This window comes from Neolamprologus multifasciatus, chromosome 6 (assembly GCF_963576455.1).
Source record: "Neolamprologus multifasciatus chromosome 6, fNeoMul1.2, whole genome shotgun sequence".
Classification (NCBI taxonomy): domain Eukaryota; kingdom Metazoa; phylum Chordata; class Actinopteri; order Cichliformes; family Cichlidae; genus Neolamprologus; species Neolamprologus multifasciatus.
Genome location: NC_140444.1, coordinates 5029025 through 5041251, shown reverse-complemented (window position 1 = coordinate 5041251; position 12227 = coordinate 5029025). Strand labels below are relative to the sequence as shown.

The window sequence follows — 12227 nt, the reverse complement described above, 5'->3', positions numbered from 1 at the left end:
GTGCATGTGTGCGGTTGTGTATTTGTTGGAAACAGAAGGAGGAGGGAGGGGAAGAAGAAGATAAGTGTCCATTTTACTTTTTTAAAACAGAGCTGGCAATGCTGAACATGAAAATAAAGAATCGGGAGAAAGTGAGCGCTGGTTTTCCTCTGATTAATAACAATAACGCCAACCACTCGGGCGTGACTCCCAACACGTTGCATACTCTGCTCCTCTTATTTTAAAATAAAAGCTAATCTAAACGAATATGGGACACGGCTGTCGGTGAGGGGCGGGGGATGGGGGGGACTGAGCGGAGCGGATCTGATCTCCGACACGTCCGCAGGAAGCCGAGCGGGAAGAGTTACCTGAAATGGACACTGAGGACGACCACAGGTGTTTCTGTATCTGCTGTGACGCTCACTCAAGTAAAACGCCAGAGAAAGCCGCCTCGCACATCGAACAGCTTCCCCCCCCCCCCCCCTAAAAAAGTGCTTCCCTCGCAGTTCCAGGTCCAACATGGGAACACGTAACCCTCTGTCCTCGTGGAGCACCTCGTAGCACAGAATAAAAACTGTAAAGATTGTGTGATGCGTTCTGTTTCAACTACACAGCTACTCTTAACTTTTCTATATAGCTCTGAGAGAGATGGATAGACCTAAGCAATACCACAGACACTCTTACCGATGATAATCATTTCAGGATCTGGTTGAAGCGGTTACACGGAGCTTCCGGGCGGTCGCTTTTATTTATGCAGCACATTTAGTAACAGGAGTTTGGCCCCGGGTGCTTTCCAGACGAGGCAGAGTCACTTGTGTTGTTGCTCTTTAGAAATGGTTTTTATCTGCATGATGTACAGAGACTCTTTCGGTGAAGGCGTTTATGAGCCTGTAGTGCTTTCAGAGGGATCTTCTTCTCTGCTAACTTTGAAAGTCTGAAGTCAACATCCACTGCCCCCCCCTTTGCCAAAATGATAAGACACGAACAAAGGCGAGTAAACGTACAAACATCTGGAAGCTGTTTTACTTCTTCTGTGCCACCCCCACATTTTGTTTTTCTTCCCCTTCTTCCTCTGATTTTGGTTCTAATGTGAAAGATGAAATCTGAGATGGTGATGTATGATATCTCTGGATTTTTGTATTAAAACCAACAGGAAAAAAAATGCTTGTTAGCCTCCCTGAGCTGCCCGTGTTTTCTTTGCAGGGGTTAGTTAAAGCTTTCGCGAGGACCAGGTTTTACCTGCTGTTTCAAACAAACTAACCTTGAGTGGAAGTGGGTCACGAAGCCCTCTGACACCGATGCGGGCTTAGTAACCGAACGTCAAGAATGTGCAGCAGCTGTTTTGTGTGAGCTGGAGGAAAATCCACACGCCTGCAAAAAATTTTGTTCTGTGTGATTATTTCAGGAGGACTGTTTCACCAATAAAATAAAATGAAATGGCTTTCACGATTTTTCAAATGGTGCTTCATAGTGTCGAGTGTTAAAAATCCCAATAATAATAATAAAAAAGACGAGTGGGAACATTTCAAATCGGAGTAGGAAGAGTTTCCTGTGGGTGATCTTAATGCAGCAGCCTTTATGAGAAAGGACAGGGCATCTCAGTCGCTACCTTAGACAGAATAATGGACGAATACAATATAAACATTTCATTCACAGAAACTTCAAGCACAAACTCGACTGTGAAGTCGTCTGTGGACTCATGTGGCCTTTAGAAAAACTGCAGTTGTTGTTACTGCTGTGTTGGCTTGATTATCCAACACCAGGGGTTTCCCTTTTGTGTCAGCACTACCTCTTTATTTAGAGACAGTTCAGTGGTAACAAATGTGATTTCGTACCTGTCACAAAGTAGCAAGGTGCAGGGTTTTTCCTGAATTCACCAGGACTGTGGTTTAAAAAACAAAACTGTTTGGCCAGTTCTTATTTTTTTAAAAGCTGGTTTTAAGTTAAAGAAGTACTTTAAACTCAGTATCAAATGGCCAAAAATAACAGAACAATGCACAGACTTCTGTCAGATAACAGACTTTTATGCTTCCTCTGTGCTGATCAGTGCTTACGTGTTGTAGGGAAAATCCCAGAATTAGGTCCTGGTACTTTATCAGAGCCTTTCCCTGCTCACACAGGCATGATCACACTGTGTGCTTTAAAGGCTTTGCCCCTGTATTTGACAAAAAGTTGTGCATTCACTTATTTTCAGCAAATCCTGCCGAACAAAATGGGATAAATCATTTTATAGCCACGCTGGTGACTTCAGCTGCTTGGGTAGTCTGAAATGGTTTATTTTGAAACCGCTTATGAAGTTCAAGGTCAGTGGAGCCCACTCCAACTGTCAGAGGGCAGCAGGCCAGTACAGAGAGAACGGTAATTTAAAATCACCAAATAGCCTAATATCCTTCACGAGCACACAGAGAACATTGAAAACCTGAACCTGAGATCGTCTTGGTGTGCGATGGCAGTGCTCCCTACTGTAACAGTAAAGATGGTAAAAGTATATCTGGTTACTAAGAGCTGAAAACCTTATTTTAGGGGAGGAAAAAAAATCTGTATTTTTTTTTAATCATGTTTGATTGTTAATCTAAGCATGCAGTTTTTGGTTATTTATGAGTGAAAACCTGGTGTGGATGCTACCAGAAAAAGTAATTTGAAAACAGACCTTCTCTCTGATCCATCACGTTGGCACTGAAAACTTCCAAAGCACCAATTTAACTTAAAGCTGTGATTTTAATAAAGTTTTAATGTTTGTGCCCTTGTCAGTTACAGCTGGAAACCCGCGATTCTCACTAACCAGTGTTTGTTTTTCCTCTGCTATCCTAAAATTCCTATAAAATCCAGTAGTTTTTAAAATGTAGCCGTCTCCTGTCACAGAGTGAGGCCTCATCTCTGCACTCAGGTGGCACCACGGTTCATGCTGACCAACTCATCATGTACAATATAAAGTAGAATTAAGCACAAATGAAGAAACAGCATTAAAGGGAACCACCAAACTTGATGGATATGAGCGGGAAGCAGGATGCGGAGTCACTTGGCGCCCCCACCAGGAGGGGGCAGCATCGTGCTGAAGAGGTCAGCTGCAGTGAACGCGCGCGTCTTTATGTTCTGACCCTCCCCCCTTCCCCCCCCCCCCCCCAAAAAAAAAAAAAAAAAAAAGATGACCTGTTATTTCCAGCACTGGCAGGAGAAGGTACCACCATGTCCCGCGCTGTTGTGAATTAAAAACACTTAAAAGGGAAAGGAACTAAAATCAGCCAATCACGTTAATGTGCCAGGAAGCTGAGACCCTGGATTCTCCACCCTCATCACCACAGTGAAACGCCGGGTCCTCCTCCTCACACCCACGCTGGGCAGCACTGTGAATAGTCTGCACGGAGTTGTTGGAAAAGTTTTCGAAACCAGCAGAAGATTTTGTGTTTGCAGAAGTTTTGGTCAGACGGGAGGGAGGCTGCATCTTTGGAGACGCCGTTTGAAGCCAAGTGCGCATTTTTTGCGCTTTGTTATTACCTTGAAGGACTCTGGCTACATGGATTCGTCTCTCGAGTTTTCCGGTTCTTTGGGTAGTGTTTCCTCACTGCTAACCCGCTGTCGAACATTTAAGGTGCTTGTGATTGGAGACTCCGGGGTGGGTAAAACCTGCCTCACCCACCGACTGTGCGCCGGGGAGTTTCCCTGCAGATCGGAGGCTACCATCGGCGTGGACTTCCGCGAAAGAGTGCTTGAAATCGATGGAGAGAAAATCAAGGTAAATGGTGACTATCATCCACCACTAAAAAGCTAGCATTAATGAACCCAGTTGGAGATATTTGCCCCAATAAGGGTTCTGAACGACAACTTTTACGCATAACTAAAACTCTTATTTTGAAAATCCCCAAACAATTAAGTAACTTTTTGGTTTGTTGAAGTTTTGGAAATAATTTCTGTGAGTTTATTTGTTTGTTTGTTTTTCAAATTACCCTCACGATAAAAGGAAAAACAGATAAGCACGTGTGAGCCGGGCTTCGATTCCTCGGGTTTATGTTGTTAAAACGTTTTTATCTCCTCTGTCCTGATGTTCTCAGGATCGCTGTTAATTAAGTGTCTACACTGCAGTGTGGCTCTGCTGCATTAACACACACTTATTTGTCCCAGACTGAACAACTGAAAAATTCTCTGGATGGCAGAAAATCAGCAGACCCGCTTGTGTTTGCAGACCTGTGTCAGCCTCTAAATCACTGCGAGCTTCCACAGCCACAAAAACACACATTAGATTTTTAGGCTGTAGTTAGGTTGTGGAGAAAGTTTGTTTGTTTTGTTGAAATGAAAATCGAATCCGGTATTAACTAAAAATGTGAGTCTCAGTTGGTCTTTTGAAATGACCACATGATAGAGGAAGTGTGTCTGAGTGGCGACACAGGATTTGTAACCTTAGGTTATTTTTTCCCTTTTGCTTAGCGGTGCATTTAGTTACCAGTGTCTGACACAGTTTAACAACAGCCCAGAATCTTAAACCGTAAGTTTGTGATCAAGTCAGTCGACAGAAGTTTTTTAGGTCCATCCAGTGCAGTCAAACCGGACATTCTTTCTAATAACCAGCAGGTGGCGACTCCTAAGATTCAATTGAACTGAATTTAAGTGATAATGAAAACCAGATAATCAGGATGAATCATTTGTTTTAGTAATGTTTCTATAAGCAGCTCCACAATAATTCAGAAGTGTTTCAGAGCTTTAGAGGCAGCTACTTCAGGTCCTGCCTTAAAGACTAGATCCTGGTGGTGTGGGTATTAAGCATATTTTAAATGTTGCTTTCAGGGTTTCAGAGCATAGATCTAATTACCTAAAATACTCAACGTCTGTACATGAGTGGCTCGTAAAGTGGTGCCAAAGTTTCTGCAAAATAATATTTTAGAAATATTCAAATTGTGCTGTAGCGTTAGAAAGCATATATCCACACAGGATGCCAACATATATTCTTCAAATTCACAATATCAGTGGGTCACTAGAAAAACTCAGATATGATTTTGACACATCGTGTCAGATATTTATCCAAAAGTTTCAGGAAGTAAACACTATATGCTTTAACGCCACCTGCTAATGCTGATTTGATCCAACAGTATTGTTCCCGGGATGCTTGCTTCTGTTTCAGGGGTCACTGGGATCAGGAGTGGCCAGAGTCCTCACCCCAAACTGACTCACTGACTGAGGCTAATGTGCTAACAACTGAAAAAGATTACAACTTCAAATGAAAGTTAGAAGATAAAAATCTCACTGAACTCAAAATGTCATTTGGCATACATCAGGTCTAAAGTCTGATATGCAGCACTGCTTAGGTTGCTGATGGAGCATCCATCTACTTTCATGTCACTGGGTCCAGGTGTTTGCGGCAGGAGTTTAAGCAGAGATGTCCAGAACTCGTTCACCTCCTTCCGCTCCTCTTGGTAGACCTTGATGTGCTTTTGAGCAATCCAAGAAGCAGAATCTCTCCATCGCGTCCTGGATCTCCTCCAGTTCGAAACGCCTGAAATACCTTGTGTAGCAGTTGGGAGGCATCTGGAGGCGCCCCTGTAGAAACTGAGCTCCTCACCCTGTCTCTAAGAGAAAACCAGCACTCCTCAGAGTGTCACTAACCACTCCTTATCAGTTATAGGTGTGGGCAAGAATATATTGACCGGTAAATTGACTGTAGCCAGATTGAGAAGGTCTGGTCCACAGGCCACGTCTAACCTTTGGGCCCTGTTTGGTTTTGTCCGTTTGCAGCTCAGCCGCCATCTTGGTCCGAATCCAGACAGTTATTTGAAGCCCCTAAATGACTGAATGGGAAGACAACACAGGTTTGCACCGTTATGGCTGCGTCCCACAGGAGAACCGAACAAACAGCATGTTTTGTTTTGATGCTGCGCATCCAATAAGCCCCAATAAGTTACATTAATAAAGTCGCCACCATCTTTACTGAGATCACATGTAGAGGCGTGCAGTGCAATGGGATGATTGGCTAATGCATTTCCTGTTTCAGCTGTTGATTGGCTTTTAAAGGCCAAGGCCACGAACTTTGGCATTTCAGAGCTCCTCCACGGATTTCTGTTCGGGATTGTTTTTGGGTGCCATGTCTCCTGGTCTGCGTGCCCCTCTTTGTCAAGTTTCTTCCTTATTTTTGCATTAATGTAGTTATGTTTAATGTCTTTTCTGCAGACATGAGGACTGTATTTCTGAGGGGTCGGGGGGTTTTGAAACTTTGAATAAACTTTGACAAAGCCTTGAAGAGAAATCGTTGGTTTAAAAAAAAAAAAACAGGATCGGCTTGTTTATTCCTTTTTTTGGTTCCCTCTCAGAAATGACTCATTGTATGTCACTGAGTTTAACAAATATCAACACTTCCTCACTGTTCCTTCCGTCCTTTTCCTCGTGCTTGTGTCAGCACCAGCCTTCAAGAAGAATCAGCCTCTCACTTTCTTTCCTTTCTTACTTCCCCTCGTCACCATCAGCTCCAGCTGTGGGACACAGCCGGACAGGAGCGCTTTCGTAAATCCATGGTGCAACACTACTACCGTAACGTCCACGCGGTGCTCTTCATTTATGATGTCACCTGTCCTGCCAGCTTTAGCGGCCTGACTTCCTGGGTAGAAGAATGCCGGCAGCACTCCCTCGGCCAGGACATACCCAGGTACCTGCATCGCTTCTCTGTGTGCAAAAGTGTTTGTTTAACTTGGACCAGACTCTTTGTGACCTTTCATTTCCTCATCTCCTCTCAGATTCCTGGTGGGGAATAAGAGTGACCTCCGTGACCCCAAAAAGACTGACAGCCAGGTGAGCCAGGAGCGGGCAGTGAGCTTTTCCAAAGCCCACGGCATGATCTTCTTTGAGACATCCGCCAAGGATCCTCCAAAGAAAGGCACGAGCGGACAGCAAGGTAGCCGGCAGGCACTGTATCAGCAGGATAATGTGGAGGACATCGTCACCGCTGTTAGCCTCAGGCTGAAGAGACAGAAGAAACTCCCGACAGCGAATTCCCTGGCGTACAGCGGCTCCTTTAAACTCGCTAACAAGAAGAAGGCCGAGAAGGAGCCGACGACCTGCTGCTGAGAGCGAGGAGGACGAGGACATGCCAATCCAGTCCCTCCCACACAGAACTTTAATATTTAAACTCTTAAAAATGCAAAAAGTGCCACTCAGAAATTTAGTGTATATTTGTGATCTCAGTGTTTACAAAAGCTGCAAAATAAAATACTGTGAATGTAAACATGCAAGTGAGCTTTCGATGCAGTGGCGCTGTTTGTTTTCAGCGTGTGTGGTCTCACTGGCTGAGCTCAGGGTTTTCTCATTTCCCTGTTTTGTGCCTCCTTGTCTCCTCTTTCCTTCTTGTATCTCGGTGCCTGCAGTGCGTCTCGAGGAGAGAGGAGGCTTTGCAGGAGGAGCTATGAGTGAGGAAGCACAGGTGTGTAATCTCCATCTGTGACGTATGCACAAATATGCAAACCACGGCAGGATGAGGACTCTATAAAAAGGTGTTTTATTTCTGTTTTTACGATGAATAAAATAATAAAAATGCATGATATTCACACATTGTTGTGACATTGTGCCCACTCTGCAAGTCGATTTAAAGCTAAAGATCACGTTTAATTCATGTAAAATAACAGCTCAGAAACAGGGCTGCGATTTACCAACATGGAGTAAATAGTCATGAAAATTTTGAGCCATTACTGTGGATTTAGAAAGTGTCAGGCGATTACTTACTTACCAATGTTGGGGAGTAACGGAATACATGTACCGCCGTTACGTATTTAAAATACAAAATATGAGTAACTGTATTCCGTTACAGTTACCGTTTAAAAAGGTGGTATTTAGAATACAGTTACTTTGTTGAAATAAATGGATTACACGGCGGTACTTCCCTGTTTCATATTGTGGCGGGTCAGGACTGTTTGGGTTTTGTTTGACAGCTACGTGCTGTTGTTCCAGGTGGCAGCGTTACGGTTGCCATGGTTACAGGGTGCCGCTCTCTCTCTGTGTGTTTCCTGGGTGAGAGAGGCCTTTTTGTTGTTGTTGTGCTAAGCTAATAAGCAGAATGTTACAGGTATAGCTCTAAAGAATGTAGCATCATAGGCAGTGTAGTCCGTGCTGCAGGGAGAATGGACTGCCATACCTGTTATGTGTCTGTGAGCGAGGGAGGGAGAAAAAGGAAAAGTAGGCGCTGTCATCGAGCAAAAACGGGAGCTGGAAGCATGTAAATATAATAATAACCACTGCAGCCAAGAAGAGAGCCTGACGAGCCCAGTTGTAAGTAAGCTATTAAGACTCGACTGTACACCGTGTTCGTGTTTTCCTCCAAAAACAATAAGTTCTGTTGGAGCAGCCTTTCAACGCCTCTCTCTGTCTCTCGCTAGCAAAGTTGACCCAGACAACAAAGTAAAGCTAGTTTTCGTCTATGAGCCGACACAGAACCCACCGTATTAGCCAGAGGTCCCTTTACTACGGTTCGGAGCCGCGGACCTTCAGTAACAGTAATAAATCACAGCAATAGTACATTCATGTAGTTGTAAACAGCATGATAATATATTAAGTAATCCAAAGTATTCAGAATACGTTACTCTCATTGAGTAACGTAACGGAATACGTTACAGAATACATTTTGGGGCATGTATTCTGTAATCTGTAATGGAATACATTTTAAAAGTAACCTTCCCAACACTGCTTCTCACACATAAATACAACGTAATGCAATCGTCTACGAGCAGCTCAGCTTTCACAGAATTTAACAGAAAATCCTGTAACCCAGAGCAGCAGCCCACTCGACTCCAAATGCTAAACTCCTACCTTGCACGAGTCACATTAAACTTACAGCTTCCTCAGCTGCTGTTATTCACTGACTCAAACTGAATGTGCACCCAGGAACTGATACCACAGATCCAACATGTCCAATATGACTGGATGCATTAAAGCAAAGCACATAGCTCTGAGAATGCGCTCTTAAAAACGCAGTTTACCCTAAAATTACGAATTCATATATCTTGATATGTGTGCTATTTATCTGTATCAATCAGGGATGTAAACAGAGAACCAGCCAGTCAAGAAAATGTGAAAATTGCAAAGCAGGAGGTCAACAGTTTTTGATTTTTACTTATAGTCTTGTTGGTCTAACAGCCTAGTGTAGTACACCAAAGTAAGCAAAAGATTAACTATTAAATCTGTTCCTTGTTCACCACAGAATTTCGTTCTTTTTCTTTTTTAAAGTGGGTCCATAAGAAATTTTCTGTAAATTAAAAAAAGAATTCAGGTTTTAATTATATGACCAAGTCCAGGTAATGAGCTTTTGTGTATTTATTACTCAAAGTGTAAACCCAAGGAGCGGTGCAGGTGTGGTTATTTGAGGCAGTACTGTGGTTTCAGTGGCCAAACTGGGCTGTAAGTTTGACACCGCTGGTCTGGATGCTCTTTCTGTGAGTTTCCTCGTTTTGGAAATGTCATCTGCAAAGATGTGAGCCGTCTCTGGGATGTGATGGCACCAAAATATAACTCCAGGCTTTTGGAAAAACTGACTCTGTTACTCAAATGAACAAACTTAGTGTGATTGTGCAACGTCTTTTCTTCCTACTGTCACACCCACCAACCCTGGCACTGTGCCTCCATCTACCATAATGACTCACCGTGTCATTTGGTTCAATAATATTCAAAAGAAAGCAAACATCTCGGCTTCTGGTTTCTCCGGTGCTTAAAAACTTTGAGTCAAATCATCCTGTGCCAGGGGTGTCAAACATGCAGCCCATCCAAGGGTCACAGAGTGAAATTTACTCAGTTAAAATTTACTCAAATAGTTCCTGAGAGCTGGTGGTGTTTTGATGCATCACCATCTCATCCTGGCTGCCCGCGGACTCGGCAGCAGTCATACTCAGGTCTTGTGCGTGATGTGGGCGTTGGAAAAGTGCATCACATGTGGCTTCACGACTTTGTCTAATCGATGATTCAGAGCTTGTCACATGATTAAAGTCGAACGGCCAGACTTCTGCAGATCCTACAGCCAAACAACAGCCAGCGTCCGGTGTTTAAGGACGTGTGCACACACGAAAGTATCACAGCTGTGCAACATTCAACAGCTCAGCAGTAGGCGTGTCTCTCTGAATGCAGGGAAGAGTGGAACCAGAAGAGGAGAGGCTGCTTTCCTTACTCTGAGATTTTTAAGTAAAATCTTAATCGCTGTTTTTGTACGTTTACTGCACCTGTAAACTTACCAAAAGAAGCTCTATGAAGCTCCTGCAGGTGGTTCAAGAGAGGAAAGGCCTCCTGATAATTTCATCGTGGGGGTTTAGCTTGGAGCATGTAAACTTTGAACAGTTTTTAATGAGTTTTAAACTGGGGACTAAAAAATGACTTGGGAACTCAGTGTAAAGCGAGTGTAGGGTCTGATGTTTTGAGGTTTAAAGCCCTACTACAACCTGTCCTTTCTAAGTCTTATAACACAATGTCCATTATATCAGAAAAATGCTAAGTCTGACTTTAATGAGATAATATTTTGGCACTTCTTGGTCTGACCTAACCAGCAATGTATGATGGTTGTACAGGAAACGTCTCAGAGTAAAATTACTCACTTTATCTCAAATTTCCACTTCAGCTACAGGTTTAAGGCTTTGCCGCGATCGTGCACACTGTAAAGATTCAATAATTTTATTTTACTTACAAAAATAATACAAAGTAATTGCCACAAAAAGGCCAAGTACTATTAACTATAAACTATTCCTAATTTTTTTAAAAATTAAGATTTACAAAGTTTTTAATTATTGTAAATATTTTATGATTGCAAAGTTGTGACCTGTTTTTGATTTGTGTGTATTGTGCTTCAATGTTATTGATATATGCATACTTATATTTTTACAATTGTAAAACCTTACAATGGATGGAACAGCCAAATTATGTGGACTTTTTTGCATCTACGTTCTTGTGTAATGTTTCATTAGATATTATACTTGATGTCTTGGGCCCCAGGAACACTAGCAACCACTATTGTGCAAGCTAATGGGGTTCATTATATATAAATAATTAAATAAATAAAAAATAAACCTTAAAAGGGGGGACTTACTACTTGTACAGCATTCAGTGGTAATTAATTAGTATTTATTTTGAATTAAATTGAGGTGCAATTTATTTTATTCAACTTCAGCTGAACTCAGAAAAAAATGTTTATTATTTATTATCAAATATATATTTGTTTTTGAAAGTTCGGAGTACTTATGCACATCGGTTACCTCAGTTTTTGTCTCCTTCATGTGCCATTCATTCATAGATATCACCCCGATCCAAGGGGGACCTGGGAGCTATAGGCTCAGACTGCTGGAGGACTTCCCATGATGCATCACTTCTCCTCCATTTCTATTAGTCCAGTGGTTCTCAAACTTTTCACAATGAGTACCACCTCATAAAATATATGGCTCTTAAAGTACCACCCTTATGACCGAAAAAGTACAATAGCATACACCTATTTAACATCATATACAGTTTATATGAGACAATTTTATTTCTTATATGAATGTTATTTATTTTAACTGTCATAAACAGGATGTAACAAGTGATAATAATAACAACTGCTCTGCGTTTCTCAGGGTTGTCTTGTTTTTAACATCCTTTGTATCTTGTTCTATTTCATCTGAACAAATCCCTAAAAGGCCAGTGATCACTGTCAGCCTCTCTTGTTTTTTTATTACCACTGTTTATTTTAAAGCTCAGTTTTTAAAACCTTAAGATGTAACTACAGCCCAGCCCATGTAGCAGTATATTAATGACTAACCTCGTATTGTGTCCGTTTACATCATCCCGACATGCGATTGCATTTGTCAGGTGTTCATCCTCCATCTTCACTGTGCTAATGTGTTTGCATTATGCTAACCATAGCTGTGTAGCTAGCCACCATTTAGCACATCATTATATACCAGCCAGTCCAACTTTAGTAACCCTACAAACGTCACTGCTGTTTAGTTTAATCTCTTCATTTATGTCGTTTTAATTTTTCAGAAATCCCTCAGTCAGAATATGGTGTATTATCTAATCTTAAAAAAATTTTTTGGGAGACTTCCCGCACCACTAGAGGGAGCCCACGTACCACCAGTGGTACACGTACCACAGTTTGAGAACCACTGTATTAGTCCATGTCATTAACTTTTGTCTTCTCTCTTCTGTGTTAAGTGTTTTGTATTTATGTGACCTGTTTTTGTTCACGTCCTAACTGCTCACAGCAGATGGCCTTGCTGAATCTGCCTCTGCCGGAGGTCGCTTCCTACTAAAAGGGACTTCTTCCT

At 42.2% G+C, this 12227-nt stretch overlaps 1 protein-coding gene across 1 annotated transcript; it reads left to right on the top strand.

Moving 5' to 3' along the window:
* The first annotated feature begins 3118 nt into the window (after positions 1–3118).
* LOC146516222 (ras-related protein Rab-33B-like) lies at positions 3119–9768 on the top strand. The gene is made up of 3 exons (XM_085163906.1): positions 3119–3712; positions 6429–6607; positions 6696–9768. The coding sequence occupies exons 1-3, from the start codon at positions 3494–3496 to the stop codon at positions 7024–7026; spliced, it is 729 nt and encodes a 242-aa protein (XP_085020032.1). The 5' UTR covers positions 3119–3493; the 3' UTR covers positions 7027–9768.
* Positions 9769–12227: the final 2459 nt, after the last annotated feature.

Excerpts from the sequence above, each read along its gene's own strand:
- LOC146516222 (XM_085163906.1), top strand. The coding sequence starts at position 3,494 with ATGGATTCGTCTCTCGAGTTTTCCGGTTCTTTGGGTAGTGTTTCCTCA. Across the intron at positions 3,713-6,428 it reads TCGATGGAGAGAAAATCAAG|CTCCAGCTGTGGGACACAGC; the intron begins GTAAATGGTGAC and ends CGTCACCATCAG. Across the intron at positions 6,608-6,695 it reads CTCGGCCAGGACATACCCAG|ATTCCTGGTGGGGAATAAGA; the intron begins GTACCTGCATCG and ends ATCTCCTCTCAG.